We start from the raw sequence: 25,714 nt of genomic DNA, 5'->3' as shown, positions 1-25,714 counted from the left end.
ACTACCCTCCTCAGCCCCTTTTCCCTCTGAGCCCCTTCATCTCTATTCGCAGGTATCTCCCACATCTCTGTCTTCAAGTCTGACTTTCTCTCTGCACTTCAGATCAGCATTTCCGGTGGCCCTCTGGCCAACTTTACCTGATTTCTTACTCTCCTCAAACACAGTGTATTTCGAACCAAAGTCATGCCTTTGAACCAGTTTTTTCACCTGTCTTTCTAATTTCTGTTAGGGATACTACTACTAAACACCTAGGTTTTAAAATCACTGTGTCTCGCCCTGACCAGCATGGTTCAGTTGGTTGGGCATTGTCCCACGAAGTGAAAGGTCGCTGATTTGATTCCTGGTCAGGGCAAATGCGCGAGCTGTGGGCCTGGTCCCTGGTTGGGGTACATGGGGAAGACAACTGACCAATGTTTCTCTCTTACACTGATGATGTTTCTCGCCCTCTTTCTCCCTACTTTCCCCTTTCTCTAAGATAAATAAATAAAATCTTTAAAGAAAATCACTGTGTCCCTTTAGCCTTCTATAGCCAATCAGCCATTAAGGCTCATGGATTTACTTCCCATACAAATCTTGCATCTTTTCTTTCCATTCCTGCCATAATCACCAGGTTCAGACCATTAACCAGACTGACAGTTGGATAGGGTAGCTGTTTTGTCATTTGGAAGTTGCTTGCTTGGTATTCTCTTTCCCAAGAAGTCCAACCTCTTGACTTTCCATAGTGGACTACTAACATGTCACTTATTTATGTAGTATGTAAATCTTGATTTAACTAAAGACACAGAATAGACTCAGAATAGCATCATATTTTTTTAAGAGTTTTTCATCCATTTTTAGACAGAGAGGAAAGGAGGGAGAGAAACATCAGTATGTGGTTGTCTCTCCTTCTCTCTCTCTCTCTCTCTCTCTCTCACACACACACACACACACACACACACACACACACTGCTGGGGACCTGGCCCATAACCCAGGCATGTGCCCTGACTGGGAATCGAACTGGGGACCCTTTGATTCACAGGCTGGTTTTCAATCCACTGAGCCACCAGCCAGGGCAGAATGTCATCATATCTTAATCTTCATTTATAGCCTATCTGGCTAAATGTGAGACTGATTGTTAATATTTTGCCCACTTATTAAACAAACTTTAAAAATTTTTATTTTTAAGGTATTATTATGACTCAAAACTCAAAAAATACTTTAAAGTATACAATGTAAAATTTGTTGCCCTGGCTGGGTAGCTTAGTTGGTTAAAGCATCCTTCCAACACACCAAGGTTGTGGGTTCCATGTTTGGTCAGAGAACATACAAGAAGCAACCAATGAATACATCAAGAAATGGAGCAACAAATCAATATTTCTCTCTCTCTAATCAATTTAAAACAATTCTTTAAAATACTTTGTCTCCCATCCTTGTCTCCTGTCTCCCATCCTTGTCTCCTGCCTCCCGGCAGCCACCTGACCTCCAATTGACAACTACTTTTTTGTTCATCCTTCCAGAATGTCTACTTATTTTTTCTTCGTTAAATATGTATACATTTTCTTGCTTTTTAAAATAAATGTTAAAGAAATTGTCACCCAAGGATCTGCTTATTGATTTTAGGAAAAGAGGAAGGGGGAGAGAGAGAGAATGAGAGAGAGATATCAGTTTGTTGTTCCACTTATTTATGCATTAATTGGTTGATTCTTGTATCTGCCCTGACTGGGGATAGGACCTACAACCTTGACATACTGGGATGATGCTCTAACCAACTGAGCTACCCATCCAGGGCCTATCATTATTTCAGAGTGTACTCTTTCTAGTTATTAAAAAAAAAATTTGCTGTCAAAGAGTGTGCTGTGCTGTTCAGGCAGCAGCCATATAGATCTTGGGTTTCCTATGTGTGTCTCTCTCTTTTTATTTTAATCTTCACCTGAGAACATGCTTATTGATTTAGAGAGAGGATAAGGGAAGGAGAGAAAGAGGCAGTGAAACATTGATGTGAGAGAGAAACATCTATCAGTTGCCTTTCATTCACTCCCCACTAGGGATTGAACCCGCTATCTGGGTATGTGTCCTGACCAGGAATTGAACTACTAAGCTTTGGTTTATGGACAACACTCCAGCCAACTGAGCCATACTGACCAGGGCCACCGTGTCCTTTGATTGCATCATTTTCTCTGGTGCTTGATTTAATCTTGTATTTTTTTACAAAGTTTATTGTAGCCTAAATGTACAGTGTTCATAAAATCTGCAGTAGTGCACACTAATGTCCTAAGTCATCACACTCACTCACTACTCTCACTGACTCACCCAGAGCAACTCCCGTCCTGTAAGCTCCGTGCATGGCAGATGCCACTTTTTGCTTTATGTCTTTTGAAGCTCTGTTATTAGGTGCATAGGTACTTTTGATTGTTATATTTTCTTGATGAATTAATTCTGTTATCATTGTAAAGTGCTTTTATAGCTGTGACATTACTTTGTCTGATATTTAACATAACCATTCTAGCTCTCTTACAATTAGTGTTTTCATGGTATACTTACAAAAGAAAACACACACACACATATACATACATGTATATGTATACATATGCATCCATCCCTGACCAGTGTGGCTCAATTGGTTGGGCATCATCTGGAAAAGCAAAAGGTTACTTGTTTGATTCCCCATCAGGGTACGTGCCTGGACAGGTCCCCGGCGGGGGGCATGTGAGAGGCAACTGATCAATGTTTCTCTCACACATCAATGTTTCTCTCCCTCTCTTTTTCCCTCCCTTCCCCTCTCTATAAATAAATAAATGAATGAATAATTAATTAAGCCATCTTAAAAATAATTTAAAAAAATTTTTAAAATAGTTTTAATCTTCATCCAAGGATATGTTTATTGATTTGACGCAGAGAGAGAGAGAGAGACATCAATTAGCTGCCTCCCGAACATACCCCTACCAGGGACTGAACTCGCAGCCTGGGCATGTGCCCTAACTTGGGAATGAACAAACTGAGCCACCTGTCCAGGGCTTAATGCTATTATTATTTTTTAAAAGATTTTATTTATTTATTTATTTATTTATTTATTTTTAGAGAGGGGGGGAGAGAGAGAAAGAGAAGGAGAGAAACATCAATGTGTGGTTACCTCTTGAGTTGTCCCCTACTGGGGACCTGGCCCCAAACCCAGGCATGTGCCCTGACAGGGAATTGAACCAGCAACCTTTCAGTTCACAGGCTGGAGCTCAGTCAGTCCATTGAACCACACCAGCCAGGGCCAAGATATAAATTGATGTGAGGTTTTGGGAAGGTAATCTGTCTGTTCCTACTTAGCCATTGTATTTCTAGGAATTAGATTATTTTACAAGTGCTCAAGTGTTTATGTGCGGAAGTACTCATTGCAGCATTATTTATAATAGCAAAAAATTGTCATGACCCACTACCATATTGCAAATAAGGAATTGTTAGGTTTTAACTAACAAGGTATTAGTAAGGAATTGGGTATTGATTTGATAGTTCTCAGGCAGTATCCCCAGGTGTGTTGTTTTGGCAGGTGTGTTGTGACATAACCCTGAATATATTCTCTCTCTGTCAACATAGTATTCCTAGTGTGTACTCAGAGATATGGTCACATAAGCACTCAGCAAAATCTGGGTCTTTGGGCACATGATAAGAATGTGAAGACCCCAGGCTCTAGCTAACTGATACATTCTTATTTATATAATAATTTCTAGGAGGTTTGGGGTTTTGAAGCCTAATATTAGCTAGAAATTGAATTACATGAAACAGGGGAGAAATTTCGTTGCAGATATAACTCCTTATCACAGGTGTACAATGGTTAAGGTTCAAGTTACTGTATGAGTACTAAACAGAAACATTATTTTGGGTGTTAAAATGGATATGCTACAGTGGCTTGAGCCAGGGAAACAGCTTCAGAGAACTGATCAGCTGTTAAGGAGAGATTGATGGCAGACTTCCAACATAATGAAAGGTACCACAAAAGTTACCGCAGCCTGAGAAGAAATGACTCACAAGTATATCTGAATGAACAAAGTTGAGAGAATCTTGGCCTGGAGGCATGCCAAAACTTCAGCTATTACGAAGGAAAAAACCTGCAATGTAGCAACATTAGTAACTATGTTTTAACGATACGATGGCCTTAATTGCACCGATTCCATTAATATTCCTATTTATAAAAATGAATTCTCCCTGCTAAATAGAGTATTCTTGAATGGACCATAGTTGCAGCCTTGGAAAATGATACATATTAGGAATAAATGATTCCTGGTCACTTAAATTTAAGTAGAAAAAAAAATTATTGGTTCATAGAACTAGAAATCCAGAGGGAGCATTGACTGTAGGCACAGCTAGACCTGGGAATTAAAATAATCTCATTAGGACTCTCTCTAAAATAGTTTTTGTCTGGCTTTCTTTTGTGTCACCATTATTCCTGTGTGGGCTTTCTCACTTGTCGGGGAGAACTTTTTGTAGTTTTAGTCTTACAATATCCTTAAGGCCCATACCCTCATAGTGAAACCGTCATTCTTAGCTTCTATCATGTACTCCACTGAAAGACTCAGACGGATCAGTCTGGGTCTCGTGCCCGTGGGGTTGAGGAGGCCAAAGGATGAATAGCATCATCAAATTGTTGAAGGCAGTTCCTAAAAGGAAGAAAGTAATCCTGTCCTGAGGAAGAGAAAGGGATGCTGTGCAGGCAAAGACAATGGAGGTTCAACTGTAACAACAAAAATGGAAGGAGGCTTATGTAAAAAGTACATCTGAAATATTACAGGTAAATTGACTTGATGCCTCTGATTTTATTTTTAAATATTCTGGGGGAAAATGTGGAGGCAGATCAGAGACACAAAAATGGCAAAATTGTTGAATGTTCAAGGAGGGTAGTGAGTACATGAGCATTCCTTGTATTATCTACTCTGTTTCGTTGAGTGTTTCAATTTTTGCTTAAAAAGTTAATGATAAAAACAAAACACCAACCATGACAGCAGCAAAATCAATGCAGTTTCTAAGTGACTAAGGTTGTCTGCAAGAAGTAAAAGGTAAGAGAGGTGCTGAGAGGAAAGAACGTGTCATTTATCCAGAAGGTCGGGTCTCAGGGTGATAGATCCTTTCAGCTGATTTGTCTCTTTGGTGATGGAAGTGGTATCAGTCCCAGTCTACTCAGGAAAACAGAAAGCACTCTGGGTAATTTCCAAAGAGGGGAAATTTGCTGTATGCAGTCGGTCCCAAGTGTCTAAGAAGGACTGGAACAGCAAAAGGGAAACGAGGGGCCGGGGGAGCCAGAAGAAGTATTCCGATAGGTCAGGAGCTTCTGTGCCCCCGAGCTGGAGCCCACAGGTCTGTCCCAGCTGATGTGTAGTTGGAATCGCCATCATAGTGAGTTCTGGACCTGCCAAGGAAGTGTCACTTGTGTCAGAGATGGGAAGTCCGAAGGATGGAAAGGCTACTGCAGTCCTGAAGGCCCCCAGCCCTGGGGCCACCGCACTAGCAGCCAGCAATCGCTGCATTTCCACTGCCCAGAGCAGGAAACTTCTTTTCCTCTTTCTGATCTCCTATCAGTTCCTTCTGTTGATAGAATCTAACAGGAAGCCAGCTGCAAGGAAGGAAGCCTGTGAAATATCACTTGCAGAATTCCGATTCCATCAGTAGCAAGTAGAGTAGCTCATCGGGGTGCTGAGCTGAGAGGCAACAGGCAAATAAGGAGCATAGTCCACCATTTGGCTACTTGGTATCTGTACACACCCCTGTTCTTAGGTTCAAAATTCTAAACAAGTTTACAAGTCTGCCTTACAATATGCAGCTTTTCTTCATACGAAGGCACCCTCGTGCTCTCCCAGAAACGGGTGATGTTAACTCTTCTTCGAGGTCTGTCACAGTCTGATTTTGATGGAGCCATGCAGTGTTTCCCTGGTGCAACTTCCATTCCTGTCTTGGGAGTTAAGACCTCTGCAGGGACAGAAAGCAGAAGTCTTAAAATTCTGTTAGTAGGTTATTAGAAAAATAGTAGTTGAAAATAGTAGAAGTGAAAGGAGGGACTTTTTATTCTCCAGAAGTGAGTGTCCTGTCTATGGCAAAAGTAGCATTATATTATGGCGGTGGTTAAAAGTATATTCCACATCCATTTGGATCCCGCCCCAGTCTCTCAGGGTGTCATCTGTCGGATGGGGCCATAATTGAATAGTCAGTTGTTTATCCCACCGTTTTCTCAGGCAAGCCGCTTCTGGGTGACGGAGCACCCAGATGGCAGGCTTCATGGTGGTGAGGGAAAAAGGCCAGCCAGCATCCGCAGAACAGGGCATCTTGTCCACCTGATGTCTGAGAGCCTCCTCTGCAGCTGGTACCTTTTTATTAAACATGTACACAACACTCTGAAACCTCATACCTTGTGCCCGTTCCAAAAGGTATAGCCATCTACTTTTTCTTCATATGCCTTTCAGTTATCAGTAGTTCCGTTTCTTTTAAATCCTTGAGCATTTGACCAGCTTGTTAGCCATTGCCCACGAATTGGGTAAAAATCCGTACTTGTGTCTCTGTGTCTATGCCAAGTGGACAGCCAGATGCCCAATGGGGTATTTCCCTTAAGATTGCCTTTCAGGGACACTCCTGATTGCAGTTGTGATGTTTCAGCCATTCTCTTCCCGCTGGCGCTTCCATGTGGTGCAGAACAACCTCTAAATGAGGCTTCAGCCTTTTCTTCCTCAGCCAGCGAGTTGTAGGTGACTCATCATGGGTTGTATGTGCGAGTCAAGGAAAGGCAGCTGGGTACTAGGGGTAGGTGCTGTGGGAACTGTGCTATTTGCTTATGAACTTATTGGTGGATTCAGGATCTGTTCAGTCTGAGCTTGTACATAACACTTGCTCTTGATGATGGGATGCTGCTGCATGTGCCCAGATGGGTAATTTGGGGTGTTAGTAACACTCACGATAGGCCACTCAGGCACGGCCACTTAGTGTCGAATGGTCAGCATCAAGTTCTAAGAGAGCCTGGTAGCATTCCAAAAGCTTAGTTTTCCAAAGAAGAATAGCTGTCTGCTGGACTTCCAAATGCAGCTACCTGGCTCTAGTGTTCATGCTTGTAACTATAAGTTGGTCTATATCAACTTTTATCTCTTTGACCAATTTAAACTTATTATTAAGAGTCTGTTGGGTTTTTATTCTATTTTCTGAAACTCTTGGGGTTCTAATTCTCCTGTTTGTATGTCTGCTCATTCTTTTTTATTTTTTATTTTATTATTTTTAAAAAGATTTTATTTATCTTTAGAGGGATAGAGAAGGAGAGAGGGAGAGAAATATCAATGTATGGTTGCCTTTCTTGGGTCCCCTGCTGGGAACTGGCCTGCAATCCAGGCATGTGCCCTGACTGGGAATCGAACCTCGATTGTGTGGTTCGCAGGCCCGCGCTCAATCCACTGAGCTACACCAGCCAGGGCTCTTTTTTATTTTTATTTTTAAATTTATTTATTGATTTTAGAGAGAGAGGAAGAGGGTAGGGGGAGTGAGACGAGAAAGTGGAACACATTGATTATTTGTTCCACTTATTTATGGATTCAGTGGTTAATCCTTGACACATTGGGACAACGCTCTAACCAAATGAGCTACCTGGCCAGGGCTCATTCTTCTTCTTGTTCTTTTTTTTTTTAAGTAAAAGCCAAATATATCTTATTTATTTGGGATTCTATTAACAGTAATAACCTAAGAACTTTGTAAATTTTCTTTTTTATTTATTTATTCATTTAATTTATTTTTTTAAATTTATTTAATTATTTTTCAAGTACAGTTTCTATTACTCCCAGCCCATCCCACCTCCTGTGCTCCCCCCTCCCTCCCATTTCCACCCTTCTCAGTTGTTGTCCATGTATCCTTTATATATGTTCCTCTAAATCCCTCCCCTCATTCTTCTTTATAAAGAATGACTTCCTTGTATTTTTTAACGTCTTGATTTATTTATTTAACAACACTGATTGAGCATCTACTGTATACTCAAGTGCCATTCAAGAAGCTGGGAGTGCATAAGTAAACAAAGCAGGCAAAGTTCCTGCTCTTTTGGACCTAGCAGGAGAAAACAGACAATAAACAAATAAATAAAGGAACGGAGAGTGGGAGGGGTGCTCATGTGAGATGGTAAACGAAAGCATCTCTGATAAGGTGACAAATTATCAGACACCTTAAGGGTATGAGAATGTGAACTATGTGTATATCTGGAGGGAGATTACCAAGCAGAGGGAATGGTGAGTACGAAGGCTGCTTGGCAGGAATATGCCTTGAATGTTCAGGAGGGAGCAGAGATTGTTGCAGCAGGAATGCAGTGCATGAGGGTCAAGCACAGGTGATGGCGGCAGAGAGGTACCAGGAGCGGGAAGGCGCAGACCAGGTTGAGCCTTTTGGGTTGGAGTTGGATGGGGAACCACCGGAGGGTTTTGCACAGAGGAGTTACAGGATTTCACGTCGTGTTTTAGAAGGGTCGCTCTGGCTGCTGCATTCAGACTAGACTGAAGTTAATAGGTGATGGTGACTTGTATAAGGTGGGAATGTCAGTAGTGGACAAAAGTGGTAAAGATTTTGGGTTTGGTTTTTAGGTAAAGCCAACAACATGGAGTCAAAAGTGACTCTTAATGTTTTTGGTGTAAATAACTGGAATGGTGTTGTCATTCCTGAGGTGGAGTAAGACTGTAGGAAAAACTGGTTTAAGATGAGGGTGAATGAAGTATATGTTTTTGGATATGTTGAGCTTAGGTTGCCTATTAAGTGTCTAATAAGGGGAGATGCAGGCAAACAGATATGAGACTTAGGTTCAGAGAAGAGGTTGGGGGCTGGATATTCAAATCTGTGAGGCATAAACTCGAAGATGGTATTTCACACTGAGATGGGGCAGGCTCCCCTAGGGAGTGATGATGGGTGGAGAAGAAGTCTGAGCCCCACGGCCTGGGGCGTTCCAGCTGTAAGGGAGGGAAAGTTTTCCTTGATCCTTTTCCTAGCTGGGTCTAAAATTAAACCGACAAAGATGGTTAACAGGATTAATTCAAACAGATTTATTTAATGGAAGTTTTACACGACACAGAAACCTTCAAAAGGAAATGAAGAAGTAGCTGGACCTGAGTATTTTTGTGCCGGGTTAGTGAGGAGTGGACAGTCCTGGAGGAATACGGTGGGGTGAGGAGCACAAGGTGAGTTTAGTAAACTGGGGAAACTCAGCAAAGCCTGTTGGTTCAGTTTCTTGTCAGTGCCCCTTTGTCTCTGAGATAAGGAGGCACCTTTCCTTCGGGTATAGGGAGGGCACCTCTCACGTGAGGATTTTATGATCTGTTGTAGGGAAGAAAGGAGGCAAGTGTCAGAGTGGCCTTCCTGTTTCAGTTCCAAATATTCAGTGTGCCTAGGTGCCATATTTTGGGGTAGCATGTCCTGAACCCCACAGCACTTCCAGGTTCAGAAAACTGAAAACCAGCAAAGGAGACTGAGAAAGAGTGACCAACAGAAGGAGAACCATGAAGGAGAGGCGTTCTGTCAGTCAAGCAGAGTGTTTGGGGATGAAGAAAGGGGTGCACTGGGCCAGTAAGGTGCAGGCAGAGAACTAAACGTCGGATTGAACAACATGCAAGTTACTAATCTTTTAAAAAATTGTTTTGATGAATGGGGATGAAAACCTGATTAGAAGAGGTTCAAGAAAGAACGAGAGGAAAGTGAAGACAGCAAATGAAAAATACAAAACAGAAAAACTCTATTGATGAATTTTGTATAAAGGGAGCAGAGAAATGGAGTCATAGCCAGAGGTAGATGTGAAATCAGGGGCAGGTTTTGTTTGCTTATTTGTTCGTTTTTACGGCAGGAGAGATTAGACATTATGGTGGTATGATATTAGAGATGACCGACTTTGTATAAAGAGGGAAGTGATTCTGAGTCCAGCTTAAGTGGAGCTTATTTTCCCCTAGCTTGGGTGCTGGGTTGCCTCTTGTACACACCGCGACTGGGGACCGAACCTGCAACCTGGCCATGTACCCTGACCAGGAATCAAACCCACGACCTTTTGGTTTGTGGGACAACGCCCAGCCGAGCCACACCAGCCAGGGCCATCCTGAGCAGTTTTGCATTTGCATCTGCAAGATGTACTATGGGTACCACCAGCCCAGGACTAATTTTCCTTGTTAAATTTTTGTTTTTAAAGATTTTTATTTATTTATCTTTAGAGGGGAAGGGAAGGGGAGAGGGAGAGAAACATCAATGTACCCAAGGTTGCCTCTTGTGCATCCCCTGCTGGGAACTGGCCTGCATCCCAGGCATGTGCCCTGACTGGGAATTGAACCATGATCCTCTGGTTTGCAGGCCTGCGCTCAGTCCACTGAGCTACGCCAGCCAGGGCTCTTGTTAAATTTTTAGCTTGAAGTCTCACACACTAAGCAGGTAAAATAAGTTTGGACTCCAGAACCTACAAAGACACAACCTTGGGTTTGATATCGTACCTGGGGATGGTTATTTTTCCCCACCCAAGGCCCTGCAAAGACAAACTTTCTTCATTTAAGAGTGTGGTCCTGCCCTGGCTGGTGTAGCTCAGTGGATTGAGCGTGGGCTTGTGAGGCAAAGGATCGCGGTTCAATTCCCAGTCAGGGCACATGCCTAGGTTGCAGGCCAGTTCCCAGCAGGGGACATATGTGAGGCAACCACACATTGATATTTCTCTCTCTCTCTCTCCTTCCCTTCCCCTCTCTCTGAAAATAAATAAATAAAATATTAAAAAAAAAAAAAGAGTGTGGTCCTTAGAGTATTCCAACATCTGCTGCTGGTAAAAACCCAAGCCCATGTTGCTGTTCACGCTCTGCTCCCTCTCCCCTTCTGGCACCTAGAGATTTCATATTCTTTCTTGCAAGCCCAGCCACACACATTTAAAAATTTTTGGTTAATGTCATCCAGCATCTCTGGAGGTCTGTGGCAGGAAAGTTTCAGCACTTTCCAGACCACTGTTTTTGCCTGAATCAGAAATCTCCCTTCGTTCTTTTTTTAAATTTTTTAAAAACAATATTTTATTTATTTATCTTTAGAGAGGAAGGGAAGGAGAGAGGAAGGAAACATCAATGTACGGTTGCTTCTCATGCATCCCCTGCCGAAAACTGGCCTGCAACCCAAGCGTGTACCCTGACTGGGAATCAAACCGCGATCATCTGGTTCGCAGGCCCGCACTCAATCCATTTTTTAATTTTTAAAATTTAATTGTTATTCAAGTACAGTTTTCTGTCTTTGACTCCCAGCCCAGCCCCCCCACCCCACCCCCCAGTGCTCCCCACTCCCTTCATTCTTTACCTACGAATTCCTGGTCATCATTGAAGTCTCAGCTTAAATGTTACTTCTCAGAGAAGTATTTTCTAACCCTCTCCATCTCAGTCTAAGCTAGTTTACACTTGTATCCTTCCCATAGCACCCTTTTTCTGTCTTAGTAAATAATGTGTCATTTGTAACTTCATAGGAATATTCGTTCAGTGCCTGATACCTGTGCTAGATTGAAAACTACATGAAGGCAAAAATCAAGCCTGTTCAGTTCATCGTACAGCAGAAGGCCTGATTTATAGAAGATGCTAAATGAAGTTTGGTGACTATACAAATAATTGTCTGAAAATTTAAAAACTAATAGTATGGTATTACATGCTATCCTAAAACCTGTTATTCTTTGTGTCTTAGAGACTGTATTCTCTAAGAAAGTGGTTTTCATGGGGAAAAAAACATAGAGGTTTCTGATTATAATTTTAGTTCATTCATCTTAGAAAACAGTGTCATTTTGTGTTGGTAATCACCTGTGTCTTCTCCTCTTCAGAATGGAGATCTCTTCTCATCAGTCTCAACTCTTGCAGCAACTAAATGAGCAGCGCCGGCAAGATGTGTTTTGTGATTGCAGTATCCTCGTTGAAGGGAAGGTCTTCAAAGCACACCGAAATGTATTATTTGCTAGTAGTGGCTACTTTAAAATGCTTCTTTCCCAGAACTCGAAGGAGACAAGTCAGCCGACAACAGCTACATTTCAGGCTTTCTCCCCTGACACCTTTACAGTTATCCTGGACTTCGTCTACTCCGGCAAGCTCTCTCTTACTGGTCAGAATGTCATAGAAGTGATGTCAGCTGCTAGCTTCCTTCAGATGACCGATGTCATTAGTGTATGTAAGACCTTTATTAAATCTTCATTAGACATTAGTGAGAAAGAAAAAGATCGCTATTTCAGTCTCTCCGATAAAGATGCCAGTTCTAATGGTATAGAACGTGCCTCTTTTTATAGCAGTGGCTGGCAAGAAGAAAGTGGTTCTCCACATTCTCGCCTAAGCCCAGATCAAGGCACAGGTGTACTAAGTGGAAAATCCTGGAATAAGTATAATTACCCTCCAGTTTCCCAGAGGAATACTCAGCAACCCTTGGCCAAGCATGAACAAAGGAGAGATTCCATTAAAAAGTCCAAACATTTGAGGTTGTCACAGCCTTCTGAAATTGCTCATTGTAAGTCCAGCAAGCGAGATGCACGAACGTCTGATTCTTCCAGCCGCGTTTCCCAGTCTGAAGAACAAGCACAAATTGATACTGAAATGGACTCTACTGTGGGCTTCCAGTACGGCCAAGGCTCTGAAGTCCCATCAAGAAGTTTTCCAGGTACCCAAAAAGAGAATCTGTCCCCTCCCTCAGGTCCCAATGCCCTTCTATAAATCAAGCCTATCCCAACATGCCCGTACTTTTACGTGTACTTATGGGTAGCTGAACCAAGTGATCTTTTTTAAGATTTAGTTTTAGAGAGAGGGGAAGGGAGGGAGAAAGAGAGGGAAAGAAACATCCATGTATGAAAGAAACGTCAATTGGTTCTGAGGGTCAAAATCCACAATTTTCTGATTTTCTAAACCTGTATCCTTGGGGGATTAGATTACTGCTAAATGTTTAAACCTCTTTTCTAAAGGGTACAATTTCAAAGACCAACTGAGCCATGCAGGTCAGGACCCAAGTGATTTTTTAAAAAGATTTTATTTATTTATTTAGAGACAGGGGAAGGGAGGGAGAAAGAGAGGGAGAGAAACATCGGTCTGGTTGCCTCTCACGTGGCCCCCCACTGGGGACCTGGGCCACAACCCAGGCTTGTGCCCTGACTGGGAATCAAACAGGCGACTCTTCAGTTCGCAGCCCAAGCTCAATCCACTGAGCTACACCAGCCAGGGCCCAAGTGATTTTTTTTTAAAGTCACTTCTCTAATAAAATTTATTTCATAAAACATAAATTTTATTTTATTTTTTAAAATATCTTTTATTTATTTATCTTTAGAGGGGAAGGGAAGGAGAGAGGGAGAGAAATATCAATGTATGGTTGCCTCTTGTCAGTCCCCTGCTGGGAACTGGCCTGCAACCCAGGCATGTGCCCCGACTGGGAATCGAACCGCGATTGTGTGGTTCGCAGGCCCGCGCTCAACCCACTGAGCTACACCAGCCAGGGCTCTCATAAAACATAAATTAAAAAAAAAAAATTAAGATTTTATTTATTTTTAGAGAGAGGGGAGGAGAGGGAGGAAACATTGATGTGAGAGAGAAACTTTGTTCAGTTGCCTCTCTCAAGCTCTCCAGTCAACCAGCGACCATAACCCAGGCTTGTGCCCTGATCAGAAATCGAACCATTGAACTTTTGTGTTGTGAACAACATTAAACCAACTGAGCCACACTGGTCAGGGCATAAATTGAAATTTTTTTTCAGATTTTATTAATTTCTGGAGAGAGTGGAAGGGAGGAAAGGAAGAAAGAGGGAGAGAAACACTGATGTGTCGGAGAAAGATCGACTGGTTGTCTCTTGCATGCCCATATCTGGAGACCTGGCCCACAACCCAGGCCTGTGCCCTGACTGGGAATTGAACTGGTGACCTTTAGGTTCACAGGCCAGTGCTCAACGCATTGAGACACATCAGCCAAGGCTAAATTTTTTTAATTAAAGTAGTATTGGGGGAATTTAATGACAAGTCAAAACAATGGAGTTCTGACTTAAAATCCATGATTTTCAAATTTATATCTGTAGTTGGTCCATTCAATGTTTAAAGCTCTTTTCTAAATGGTTCAATTTCGAAGATACATGTTTTCACTTTAAATAGTTTACTTTTTTCTGAGTACTCACTTGGGAAGAGTATTTTTACACTTAACAATTAAATAAAGCAACCATGCATATTTGCTAAAGTTCTCAGACCCTTTATCCAAAAGAAATTAGACTAACTCTGAATTTATTATGATATAAACACATAATTTAAAAATATTAACATACATTCCACAGCATTGATACTGTAATTCATGTGCAACAGCTTGGGACATCTCATTGTTATAATGGTAGTTAAATGCAAAGAAATTATGCAGGTTGACAGTTTCAGAGTAAGCCTCCCCTCATCCCCTAAGACTGTAGAGAACAAGGATTAGAAATGCCTGTCATCCACTTTCCACCCTCCCAGTTAATCAGTTAGCACATCTGCTTAATAGCTTACCTGTGAATTTAAAGGAAAATTGGGATAAAATGAAACTTCTACAGAGTATAAGATTTGGATTATATATTTAGAAATTTTAACTTTGAAAATTTCAAAAGTAAAGAGGCTAGTTTCATTAGCCTCCATGCACCAGTTATCCAGTCCCATCAACTTCCAACTCATGGTCAATCTTATTTCATTTGTACCTCTACCCCAATCCCTCCCTTTATTATTTTTAAGCAAATCTCAGACATGTTTTAATCTGTAAGCATCTCAGAACGTGTCCCTAAAATACAGAATAGAAAAGACACTCCAATACCATTATTGGATATAAACAAAATTAACAAGCCCTTAATATCACTAACTAGCCAGTAGCCAGTCAGTATTCACATTTCTCTTGTTGTCATATAAATTTAAAAAAATAAGTTGCTTATAGATAACATTTTTAAGCAACCTGATTGATTTTTACTTAACACTTTTTTGGTAGGATATTAACATGAAATTTTATCATATTGTAGAGCTTACAGAAAATCCTCCTGAGCTCTAGCCGTTGACCAAGGCAAACGGGTAACAGTAAAAACAGGACATCTTTGTTTCACTTTAAAACAGCAATAAAGTCATCTTTTCTGTATTTGGGCTCTGCCCTTTTATAAATCTGGGTTAATTAAACCTAACTTCAGGAATGAACAGATGAATTAACAGCAGTTAAGTTGATGAGGTTTGCTTTCAATCACAACTACCATGTTGAGTACGTGAGTTTTAAAATAAAAAAATTAAAGATCCCTTATGTCAGCTATTCTTTAAGAGCGTTATAGCCCTGTCTGGTGTGGCTCAGTGGATTGAGTACTGGCCTGCTAACTGAAAGGTCGCGGGTTCAGTTCCCAGTCAGGGCACATACCTGGCTTGTGGGCCAGGTTCCCAGTTGGGGGCGTGCAAGAAGAAACTGATTGATGTTTCTCACTCTCTTTCTCTCTCACTTCCCCTCTCTCTAAAAAGAAATTTAAAAAGAAAACAAAAAGAAAGAGCTTTAAATTTCAGAATGAAAAACAATTGATTCTTGAAGATCCTTTCAAGAGATCCTTGAAAACTTTTCACCTTTGAAAATATTACAAGTGTAAGAAGAATAAAGGCAAGGGAAATAAAAACATGTAAATAAAACAAGTTACTTAAAAGCTTCAATATTAAATAATTTTACTTTTGGATCGTATCTACAGTTTTATTTTATTTATTATTATTTTTTAAATGATCGGATCCCGGACTTTTTTTTTTTAAATATTTTATTCATTTATCTTTAGAGGGGAAGGGAAGGAGAGAGGAAGAGAAACATCAATGTATGGTTGCTTCTTGTGCATCCCCTGCTGGGAACTGGCCCCTGCCGGGAACTGGCCTGCAACCCAGGAATGTGCCCTGACTGGGAATCGAACTGTGATTGTCTGGTTCACAGGCCCGCACTCGGACTTTTTTTTTTTAAGATTTTATTTATTTTATTTTTAGACAGAGGGGAAGGGAGGAAGAAGGGGAGGGAAACATCAATGTGTTGTTGCCTCTCACACACCCCCCACTGGGGACCTGGTCTGCAACCCAGGCAGGTAACTTGACTGGGAATCAAACCAGCGACCCTTCGGTTCACAGGCCATTGCTCAATCCACTGAGCCACACCAGCCAGGGCTGTGTCTACAGTTTTAAAACCCAGTACCACCTTTTTACATTCAATATGTATTGACTCTATGACATTTAGTGAAAAGGTAAGTGTGACCATCTAAATTTACCCAGACTGTAAATATGTCAAATATTAATACTAAAGTTATAGTTCTGTCCTTAGGGTTACATTGACAATTAACTCCTAATAACATTTCTTCTCCTTTCTCCTTTTCAAGATTGGACTCACCAACTCCTTCTGGATTCTTTTGTTACTAGCCTTGTTACTGTGACCTTCCAGGGATTTAATCGAGTTGTCTCCTCACAGATGACCTGCCCAGGATGAGGTTCAAGTGCCCGTACTGCACACACGTGGTGAAGCGGAAAGCAGACCTGAAGCGCCACCTTCGATGTCACACAGGAGAACGGCCCTACCCGTGTCAGGCTTGTGGGAAAAGATTCAGCAGGCTGGACCATCTAAGTAGTCATTTCCGAACAGTACGTATTTGATTTTTCATCATTTTACTTCTTAAGAGAGATGTGCGTTGGTCTGCTTTAGGAAAATCTAACCTATGACAGAAATCTTTTCACACAGTTTTACCATATTAAAATTTATTCCCACTTAATGTTTTGACTTTGCACGTAATACATAATTCTGTCTATATTTATTTATTTATTCTTCTTTGAGACCTTGAAACTGGGGATATTTTTTTGAAGTACTTACTTCAATGCATTTAAAATCTGATAGGTTTATATATACTGGTCTTTTTGGAGCCAAAGACAATGTAAACTGTGAAAATGTTTTAAATGTCTGGGTCAGAATCACCACTTCCGATACCCAGCATCTAATGGTGATTCTTGAATCAGCCGGTAGGATCTCTGGTTTCTGCTGTCCGACCTCCCTGCACGACATCGCCTTTCTAGTGTTGCTCCGTTTTCCTTATAGTCTCCTCCAGAAAGGCAGCAAGGTGGGCCGTAGAACCACTCCCAGTAAGGGACTGGACGGTCAGCAGTCAGAAAGGTCTTAGGCGATTTGCTGGCGGATGCTCTGGTGCTTCAGTAACAGAGTGACACCCGGCTGGTGTGGCTCAGTGGACTGAGCTCCGGCCTGAGAACCAAGGTGTCGCCAGTTTGATTCCCAGTCAGGGCATGCGCCTGGGTTGCAGGCTGAGTCCCCAGTGCGGGGCACACAAGAGGCAACTGATTGATGTTATTCTCCCTCTCGTTCTCTTTCCCTTCCCCTCTCTCTAAAAATAAACAAAATCTTAAAAAAAAATAACGTACTGATATAGGAACATTGTTCTGCTGTTCATCTTGCAACAAAAATTTTTTCCAAAATCTGTTCTTTGCTTGTATTTCAATTCCATTTATAGGAGATCCTTTTAATTTTAAAGGACAATGGGTCCGTTAAGGTAGTTTTTTTTTTTAAGAGAATAGTATTTTTTAAAGATTTTATTTATTTATTTTTAGAGAGAGGGGAATGGAGGGAGAAAGAGGGAGAAAAATATCGATGTGCAGGAGATACATTGGCTGCCTCTCACATGTCCCCCACCAGGGACCTGGCCCACAACCCAGGTGTGTGCCCTGACCAGAAATCGAACCAGCAACCTTTCGGTTCACAGGCCGACACTCAATCCACTGAGCCACACCAGCCAGGGCCCTTAAGGTAATTTCTTAATGTATTGCTTTATAGTTATTCGACAAATATAATTGAGTACCTATTATGTGCCAGACACTTTTCTAAGTGCTAGGTATACAGTAGTGAGCAACGCAGACAAAATGTCTTCCTTCAGTAACCTCGTGAAGCCAGATCACTGATTTGCAGCTTCCTTTGAGTCATGTCACAACACAAACTAAGCACCAAAAGTCTGCAACACACCAGAAAAGACATATTTTTTTGCCTGTCTGAACAAAAAATAGGTATAATTTTGATTCATTCACACCAGACAGCTATTGTTGTGTTGGCTGTTGTCATTTTTTTTATTTGACAATCTAAGGGAAAAGAGGTTAGTGCCCCTCACTAAATAGTCAGGTGTTGCATGTTTTAAAAATTCTTATGGCACACTGGTTGATAATTGCTGAACTAGATTATTAAAAATTAGCCCTGCCTGGTGTGGCTCAGTGGATTGAGTGCTGGGCTGTGAACCAAAGGGTCACTGGTTCGATTCCCAGTCAGGGCACCTGCCTGGGTTGTGTGCCAGGTCCCCAGCATGGGTCACATGAGAGGCAAACTGATGTTTCTCTCCCTCTCTCCTTCCCTTCTCTCTCTAAAAATAAATAAATAAAATCATTTTAAAAATTAAAACAAACTTGTTACAAAAGCAGTAAACATTTATTATAAAAAGTAGGAAAATAGCCCTGGCTGGTGTAGCTCAGTGGATTGAGCGTGGGCCTGAGAACCACACGATCGTGGTTCGATTCCTAGTCAGGGCACATGCCTGGGTTGCAGGCCAGTTCCCAGCAGGGGACCCGCAAGAGGCAACCATACATTGATGTTTCTCTCCTTCTCTCCTTCCCTTCTCTAAAGATAAATAAATAAAGTCTTTTTAAAAAGTAGGAAAATAGAAGTAAAATAAGAAAATAAAAACAGCATATTTTTACTACCCAGATATTATCATTCTTAATACTTAATCATATGCATTTATGGTAATTTTTGTAGTAACACAAGATACTGCACATGCTATTTTGTAACTTGCTTTCTTTAGTGAATAGTCTCTACCTTTACATATCAATAACATTTTGTCGAACACCCAGTACAATTTCAAATTTCCCCATAGTTCTCCAAACACCTGTTATCCTTGTTTGTCCACAGCAGACTCTGATCCAGAAGCATGTATTACATCTCATTGGTAGCTCCCTTCGGTGTTTGGAAGCTCTCGGCATATCCCCTCCCCTTCTCTTTTGTAGCACTGACTTAAAAAAGACACCGAGCCGACTGTTTTACACAGCATTCTGCCTCTGGATTTTTCCGTCTGCTTCCACCCCATGTCATTCCTCTCACCGCCCCCAACATTTTCTGCAAAATAGTTTTATCTATAGCCTCAGTGGATTCAAGTTGAGTACTTCTGACTACAACACCTCAAGACTGAAATTGTTTATTTCATATTGTGTCATATTAAGAGACACATCATATCTGGAGGACCCATCGTTGGTGTTATTCAGATCCATCGCTGGGTTAGGGTGATGGCAGTGTGATCCCACCAGTGCAATCACAAAGGGGCCGCCTTGTGATTAGAAAGGAATCGCCTTATGATTAGAAAGGAATCGTGTGGAGCTGTGTTGGTTCCAAGTCACTGTACATTTCTCCACCAGCCATTCATTGGAATTATTAATTTTACTTGAAGTGGTGGACTAATTTACTAATTTTATGCTTCCTTCTACATTATCAGTTGGAATTCTACAGAGCGAGGCTTTCCCTTGTCATGTGAGGCTGTTAGGTTCCTTTGAAAGAGGGTTTCCAGCCCTGGCTGGTGTAGCTCAGTGGATTGAGTGCGAGCCTGCGGACCACACAATCACGGTTCGATTCCCAGTCAGGGCACGTGCCTGGATTACAGGCCAGTTCCCGGTTCCCGGCCGGGGGCGAATGAGAGGCAACCATACATTGATGTTTCTCTCTCTGTCTCTTTCCCTTCCCCTCCGAGATGGATGAATAAAATCTTTAAAAAAAAAAAAGAAAGAGGGTTTCCACAGGAGAAGCACAACAAATCTTTGATTCTTTCCCTTTAATTAACACTTTTCAAAGTGAAGAGTTGATTTCACAGTAATCTTAAGTGATTTGAGATTTTATCTGGCTTTGCTTTTTTTTTTTTCCTTTTTAAAAAAATTTTATTTATTTTTAGAGGGAAGGGAAGGAGAGAGGGAGAGAAATATCAGTGTATGGTTGCCTCTGCCGGAAACACACAATGTACCGTGTGTCCCCTGCCAGGAACTGGCCTGCAACCCAGGTATGTGCCCTGACTGGGAATCGAACTGCGATCCTCTGGTTCGCAGGCCCGCGCTCAATCCACTGAGCTACACCAGCCAGGGCTTGGCTTTGCTTTTTTTCAATAGCACATGATCTCAGGAATTTTTATTGGTTCATTGTGTTTGGATCCACAAAAATACTGTTCTTCTTGATGCTCACATGTTCAGTTCCGTCCAGTGGGGACATCTTGGGGATGGCTTTTGTGTCCTTTTGTTACAACTCATTAAAATTGTAGTGTCCTTATTCTTTGGCTCCACAAGAGCCCTAGGCTCACCCTGTACCTTCCCTGTCACAAAACTGGAACCAGCCATTTCTCAAAGGAGCTCTGTGTCCTTTTAATGGGGAATAAAACTTGAAACCAATGTTTGGACACTTGGGTGCTCATTGTCATTAAGTTGTCATTCTTTTTCAGTTGTTTCAGTGAACAGAGCTAGAGGACACATATTTTTACATGTGTTCATGTTATTTTCAATTTTAACATTACAGTGTTTCACTTGATTTCTTTGACTTCACAACTGCATTGGGATGGGGGTAGGAACATGAACATGTGAGAACTTTTAACAAAAAACAGTGCCATGTGTGATAACTGTAATATTACTGTGTCAGGAGAAGTAAGGACACACTCAAATTGGGTGCCTCCAGTCTTTACTGATTAAAAGGTCAGTGGTTAAACAACAGGTAATAACTGCTGAGGGATTGTCCTGCAGACTTTCTTAGATATTTATTGGAGTGCATTAGTTTTCTTTTTCTTTCTTTTTTTTGTGTGGCCGACTTTCACACTCTACTTAATTCAGCATCATATAATTAATTGTAATAATGTTTAGAGAAGACCCTGTAATCTGTTGCTCTGAGAGCTGTTGAGCCAAGTTGTTTGTTACTAACTAGAATATATAATTATTCATCAAGTGCAGCTTCCCCCCAGACATTTCACACACATTGACTCCGTTGTTCCTCACAACCTGGGTTGCATCCTCAGTACTAAAGAAGCAGACAGATAATATAGGCTGATAGCCAGCAGAACTACCATAGAGGTGGTTTATAACATGTCCATTCTGATTAGTCAGGCTTCTGTTTGGTTTGGGTGGTGCCTACACCTTACCAGTTGTTGAATAGTTTGACTCTCACCCTGGAAGCAGGTTTACAGTGTTTTAAATTACTTGCTGCAAGGTACATGATTAGCAAACAACAATGTTAGTAAATGACAAAATCAGGACTAGAACCCAAGCCTTAAAATTCCTAGTCCAGTTCTCTGTCTACTAGATCAATCTTTCATTAATAATAGTGGCAAGTAATCATCTATCCAAAAATATTTTTGTAAAATTAAATTTTAGGCAATACTTTTTCTTTCTCTAGCAAAATAACGAAAAAATTAATACTCATTTGAAATGAGAGTTTTTTTCCCCCCCGAATTAAGATATGTAAAGTCACTAGAATCGTACATGGCATATGTAAGTGTTTGCAATTTTTATTTTTCTGAAAAAGTGTCCTGCATTACCTCAGATGTCAAAATACTATTGGGTTAAGGGATATTTGAAATTATTAAGTATGTAATGTTAATCCTAAGAACATTAGAGTCATTCTTTCAAGAAAACTAGTGTATAATATTTCTGTGACATCAATTTATCACCAACACCTGTATCTTTTTCTAATAACTAGGTGGTAATTTAATGTTCATGCTTGGCTTTGAACATCTTAAATTTATGAACTGGTACCTAGAATATCAAATTGTCCTGCTTTTTAAAAATCCTTTTTATCACTATTTAAATCTCTACACAGATTCACCAGGCATGCAAACTAATCTGCAGAAAATGCAAACGCCATGTGACTGACCTGACAGGTCAAGTGGTACAGGAAGGAACCAGGCGCTACAGACTCTGCAATGAGTGCCTCGCTGAAGTTGGCATAGACAGCCTCCCCATTGATTTGGAAGCCGAACAGCATCTTATGTCCCCATCAGATGGAGAGAAGGATTCCAGATGGCACTTGAGTGAAGATGAGAATAGATCGTATGTGGAGATTGTAGAGGATGGGTCTGCTGATCTGGTCATACAACAAGTTGATGATAGTGAAGAAGAAGAAGAAAAGGAAATAAAGCCCAACATTAGGTAGCGGTAATGTGAACCAACAGAGCTGGCATTTGCAACTTACAGTGACCACCTGTATCTCTCTCTCTTTTCCGTGATCAGAGACTGGTTAACACATTGTCAGACTGACTTAAAAGTAATCACTTGGTAAAACTTGCATGCTTTCTGAACAGGCGTTGTATCCACTCTGAACTTTGTTGCCCTAAAATATGTTGCTGCACTGGAAAGAAAGACCTCGATTGAGTTGGCATGATAGATGGACGATGAATCCTCTTTTATTACAGAGGACATACCTTCTTTTAGTATTGGAAGCTCTACTTAGCAAATCTTTTTCAAAGAAACTATTTTAAATAAATTTACCACAACCAAACTTTATGTAAGATAATTTCAAGGCGTTTCCAAAACACATATTGAATTTTCATAGGCAACCAGGTAAGAGCACATTTAAGAGTCAAGACACCCAACCTGCCTGAACTAATAAGTCATTCTGTTAACTTAGGGGCCACAACAACCTATCATTTTCATAAAGCAGGAAACTAATACTTCCTAAAAGTCGAGGCAGTTTGTGAAGATATGTCAATATAGTTCTTTTCCTCTCTAAAGGGGGAAAAAACCCGAAACAAGAAAACTGGAGGTTCTTACCAGTTCTTGAGAGCAATTTCTAACATTTATGAATATTATTTATACATATTATTTATAAAGATAATATTACTGTCTCTGATTTACAAATGAGGAAGTTAAGGTCAGAAAGTGTAAGTGGTGGGACTGGTGTCTGTCTGGACAGGTTTTGATTTTAAACAGTCCTCTTTCAACTCTTTCTCCTCTTAATGTCCCCCGAAATGGTGAAGAACTGAAGTTGCACTTTACCGAGCTGCAGTAATTATAAAGAAGCCTAACAGAATTAGAAAGTGTGAGAAAGGAAGAAGTTAATCATCTTCACAACATATAGTATCTTGAACTAGAGTTATTCAGATAGTGCTAAGTAATGTCAATACAGTATCTATTGACATGTTTTTATGTCGTTATTTATATGTAAACTTGATATATAAAACTATTTGAACAAGTTATTCTCTTAAACGCTTTGAGCATTTTTTTTCTTATCTTGTATATGTAATTTTTCAGAGTAAACTTTTCTCCTGGGATACAAAGTTCAGTTTAAATTCTTACCTTGTGTGAATAACAAAACATTCCAAGCTTAGTTAATTTGAAGAAGCATTACTTTAGTTCTAAAGATAAAATCTGTATACCAGAAGGAAAGAACTGACCTCCATAAAGGTCTCTGCAGGTTATCACAATAAAGCTTGATGTCATTGAATTTAGATAGAGGCTCCATGTATTATACGGTATTTTTAAATACAGCCTGACATACCTCAAGATGATAATAACTTTGTATATTATTATTTTCTTATATTCTTTAATTAGTGGTCATTCCTGATACCAATTTATGGGCTAAAAAGGTTCATTTCTAAAAAAACAACAACACATTTTTATAAGTAGGTGAGTCACCACGTTGTTTTATGGTACTTAGTTCTGAGATTCTGAGACATTTTCAAGACTCCTCTGATGGTAAATTTCCAGTTGCCGCCAGGCCAGATGGGGTGCATTGAGTTCACTGTTCTCCTGACGTGACTGTCCTAAATCAGGAGTCTAAACAATGAACTTTATCCCAGTGAGGGAGGGGACAGTTGTCACTTCTTAACTATGTCACTCCCTAGTCTCACCAGATGATGGGAACATCTTTCAATTTTATAATCTGATTTTTAGTTGTTGGAGCCAAGAGGAAAACCTACTGATTTGAGCTTTATTCATAGAAATGAAGTCGTGCTTGCATGTGTGGACTCTTAATGCACTTTATGATCTACATGTTCTTTTATGCTCTGCTCTTCTGCATGCAAACCTCACCTACAGCAGCATGAATGTCAGCAAAGCCCACTGAACACCGTGCCACCAGCACCTGTAGAGCCTTACCAGAAATAACGCTCTCTCATAATTGTTTGTAATAGGCGTTGAGGGACCCCCACAGAACAGCCCTCAGGTTCCCCAAAACAGCACATCTATTCTATCATCTTAGTATCAGAACAGAAAAGCATTCATAACATGTTTGCAAGTTGTAAATAATACCCCAGTTATCATCTCCTGTGTCTCTGAGTCTTTATCTCAGAGACCAGCTCTTTTCTGGAATGAAACTGTTTATTATTGGTTTCTGAGAAAACTGAATTCTTTGGCTTTTAGATGTGGGGAAATGTTACATAGGTGTATAATCTGTTAATATAAGCTTATTTATGCAAAGGGTTTTTAAAAAAGTAATTGGAAAATAATGGGAATTGATTAGACCAGTTAACTCATGCAGGAATGCTGTTTATAAGCTTCTGAACATCCTTCTGACTACAGTCTTTAAGAGTGTCTTGTGGATGGGATGAAGTTTTGCAAAATTAAAAGCCTCACTGCAGTCGTGCCTAGTATCTAGGGGAAGCAAAATAGACTAGATCAGTGGTTTGAAAGATTTTTTTTTTACCCTGGAAAACCATTTCTGCTAGTGAATTGTTTCATAGAGAAGCCCAACATTTAAGGGAAAAACTCTAAAATCAGAGTTGCTCTGGTTAAAGCTCCCTCTGTACGAGCCTTTCCCCGGGCGCCTTGGCAGAGCTCAGGGGTGCGGCACGGAAAACCTTGGAACTGGGTAACTTTTTCATTTCTCTTTGAGCATTAGTCTCTTTATTATTCCTATGACTCACTGCACTTATAAGCTGATAACCACAGGTTCTCTTAAAGCTGCAAATCATCCTTATTCAGTGTTCCTTCTGCAGTTACATCGTAGGACTTTAAGAACACATTTTTCAGTGTTGTATTGTTGGGTGATGAAATCAAAACAGGTACTGCTTTTTTGTGTGGCCATTCTACTGCTTAATGTATTACAAAAGTTTCTTTTTTTCAATTATTTATGAGCTAAGAACTAAATTCATCAAAGTTATTTTGCCAAGTCATGCTAAGATATATAGAAATTCCCATATGTCTATATATATATTGGGGGGGGGCCCTAAAGTTAATACAATGGAAAATCACTAAAAACAATACAGCATAAGAAGATGTGTTTACCTGGGAAGGATGATAATAGTAGATCCTAGAGGACCAAAATTTACATTACAAGTGGAAAGTTCTATGTTATTTTATATAAGTGAATCAGTATTACTATTTATCATTTATATTGCATTTTATATTTGCAAATATAAAGTATCTAATAATTTTTGTTATTCTTTACATATCTAGGAAATAGGACAGTTATTCCAAATAAGTAAAGAAATTGAGGCACAGAACAGTAAAGCAGCCTACCTAAGACAACCCAATGAAACACAGGCAAAACAGGAATTCGAATGATCCAAATTACTGAGTCCTAGAATATCAGTGTAATCCATTAAAGTGTGTTGTGTATTACTCTATTTTATAAGATGACTTTATACAAATAAGAGTCAATTGTTTTAAAGCTGACATCATTGTATGTGATTAAATTCTATACAGAATAAATGTTAATGTAAAGTATGTGACTTTATTTACAAGAGTTTTAATGATAAAATTCAGATTATCACAAAAATGATACTTTAGCC

At 40.3% G+C, this 25,714-nt stretch overlaps 1 protein-coding gene across 3 annotated transcripts in view; it reads left to right on the top strand.

The window, feature by feature from the left end:
- The window catches only part of ZBTB8A (zinc finger and BTB domain containing 8A), a 42,565-nt gene extending 16,919 nt beyond the window's left edge, over positions 1–25,646 (top strand). For 2 of the 3 annotated variants that reach the window (XM_037061553.1, XM_037061552.1), the window contains 3 exons: positions 11,778–12,598; positions 16,393–16,562; positions 21,805–25,646. In XM_037061553.1, the coding sequence (XP_036917448.1) occupies positions 11,779–12,598; positions 16,393–16,562; positions 21,805–22,137 (1,323 nt within the window). In that variant the 5' untranslated portion in view covers position 11,778 and the 3' untranslated portion in view covers positions 22,138–25,646. The remainder of the gene's footprint in view (positions 1–11,777; positions 12,599–16,392; positions 16,563–21,804) is intronic. The other variant, XR_005068712.1, reaches the window with a different exon arrangement.
- The last annotated feature ends 68 nt before the right edge of the window (positions 25,647–25,714 follow it).

This window comes from Sturnira hondurensis, unplaced genomic scaffold, assembly GCF_014824575.4.
Source record: "Sturnira hondurensis isolate 20B ecotype Veracruz unplaced genomic scaffold, ASM1482457v3 Scaffold0013381, whole genome shotgun sequence".
Taxonomy (NCBI): domain Eukaryota; kingdom Metazoa; phylum Chordata; class Mammalia; order Chiroptera; family Phyllostomidae; genus Sturnira; species Sturnira hondurensis.
This window is presented reverse-complemented; position numbering and strand designations above follow the sequence as displayed.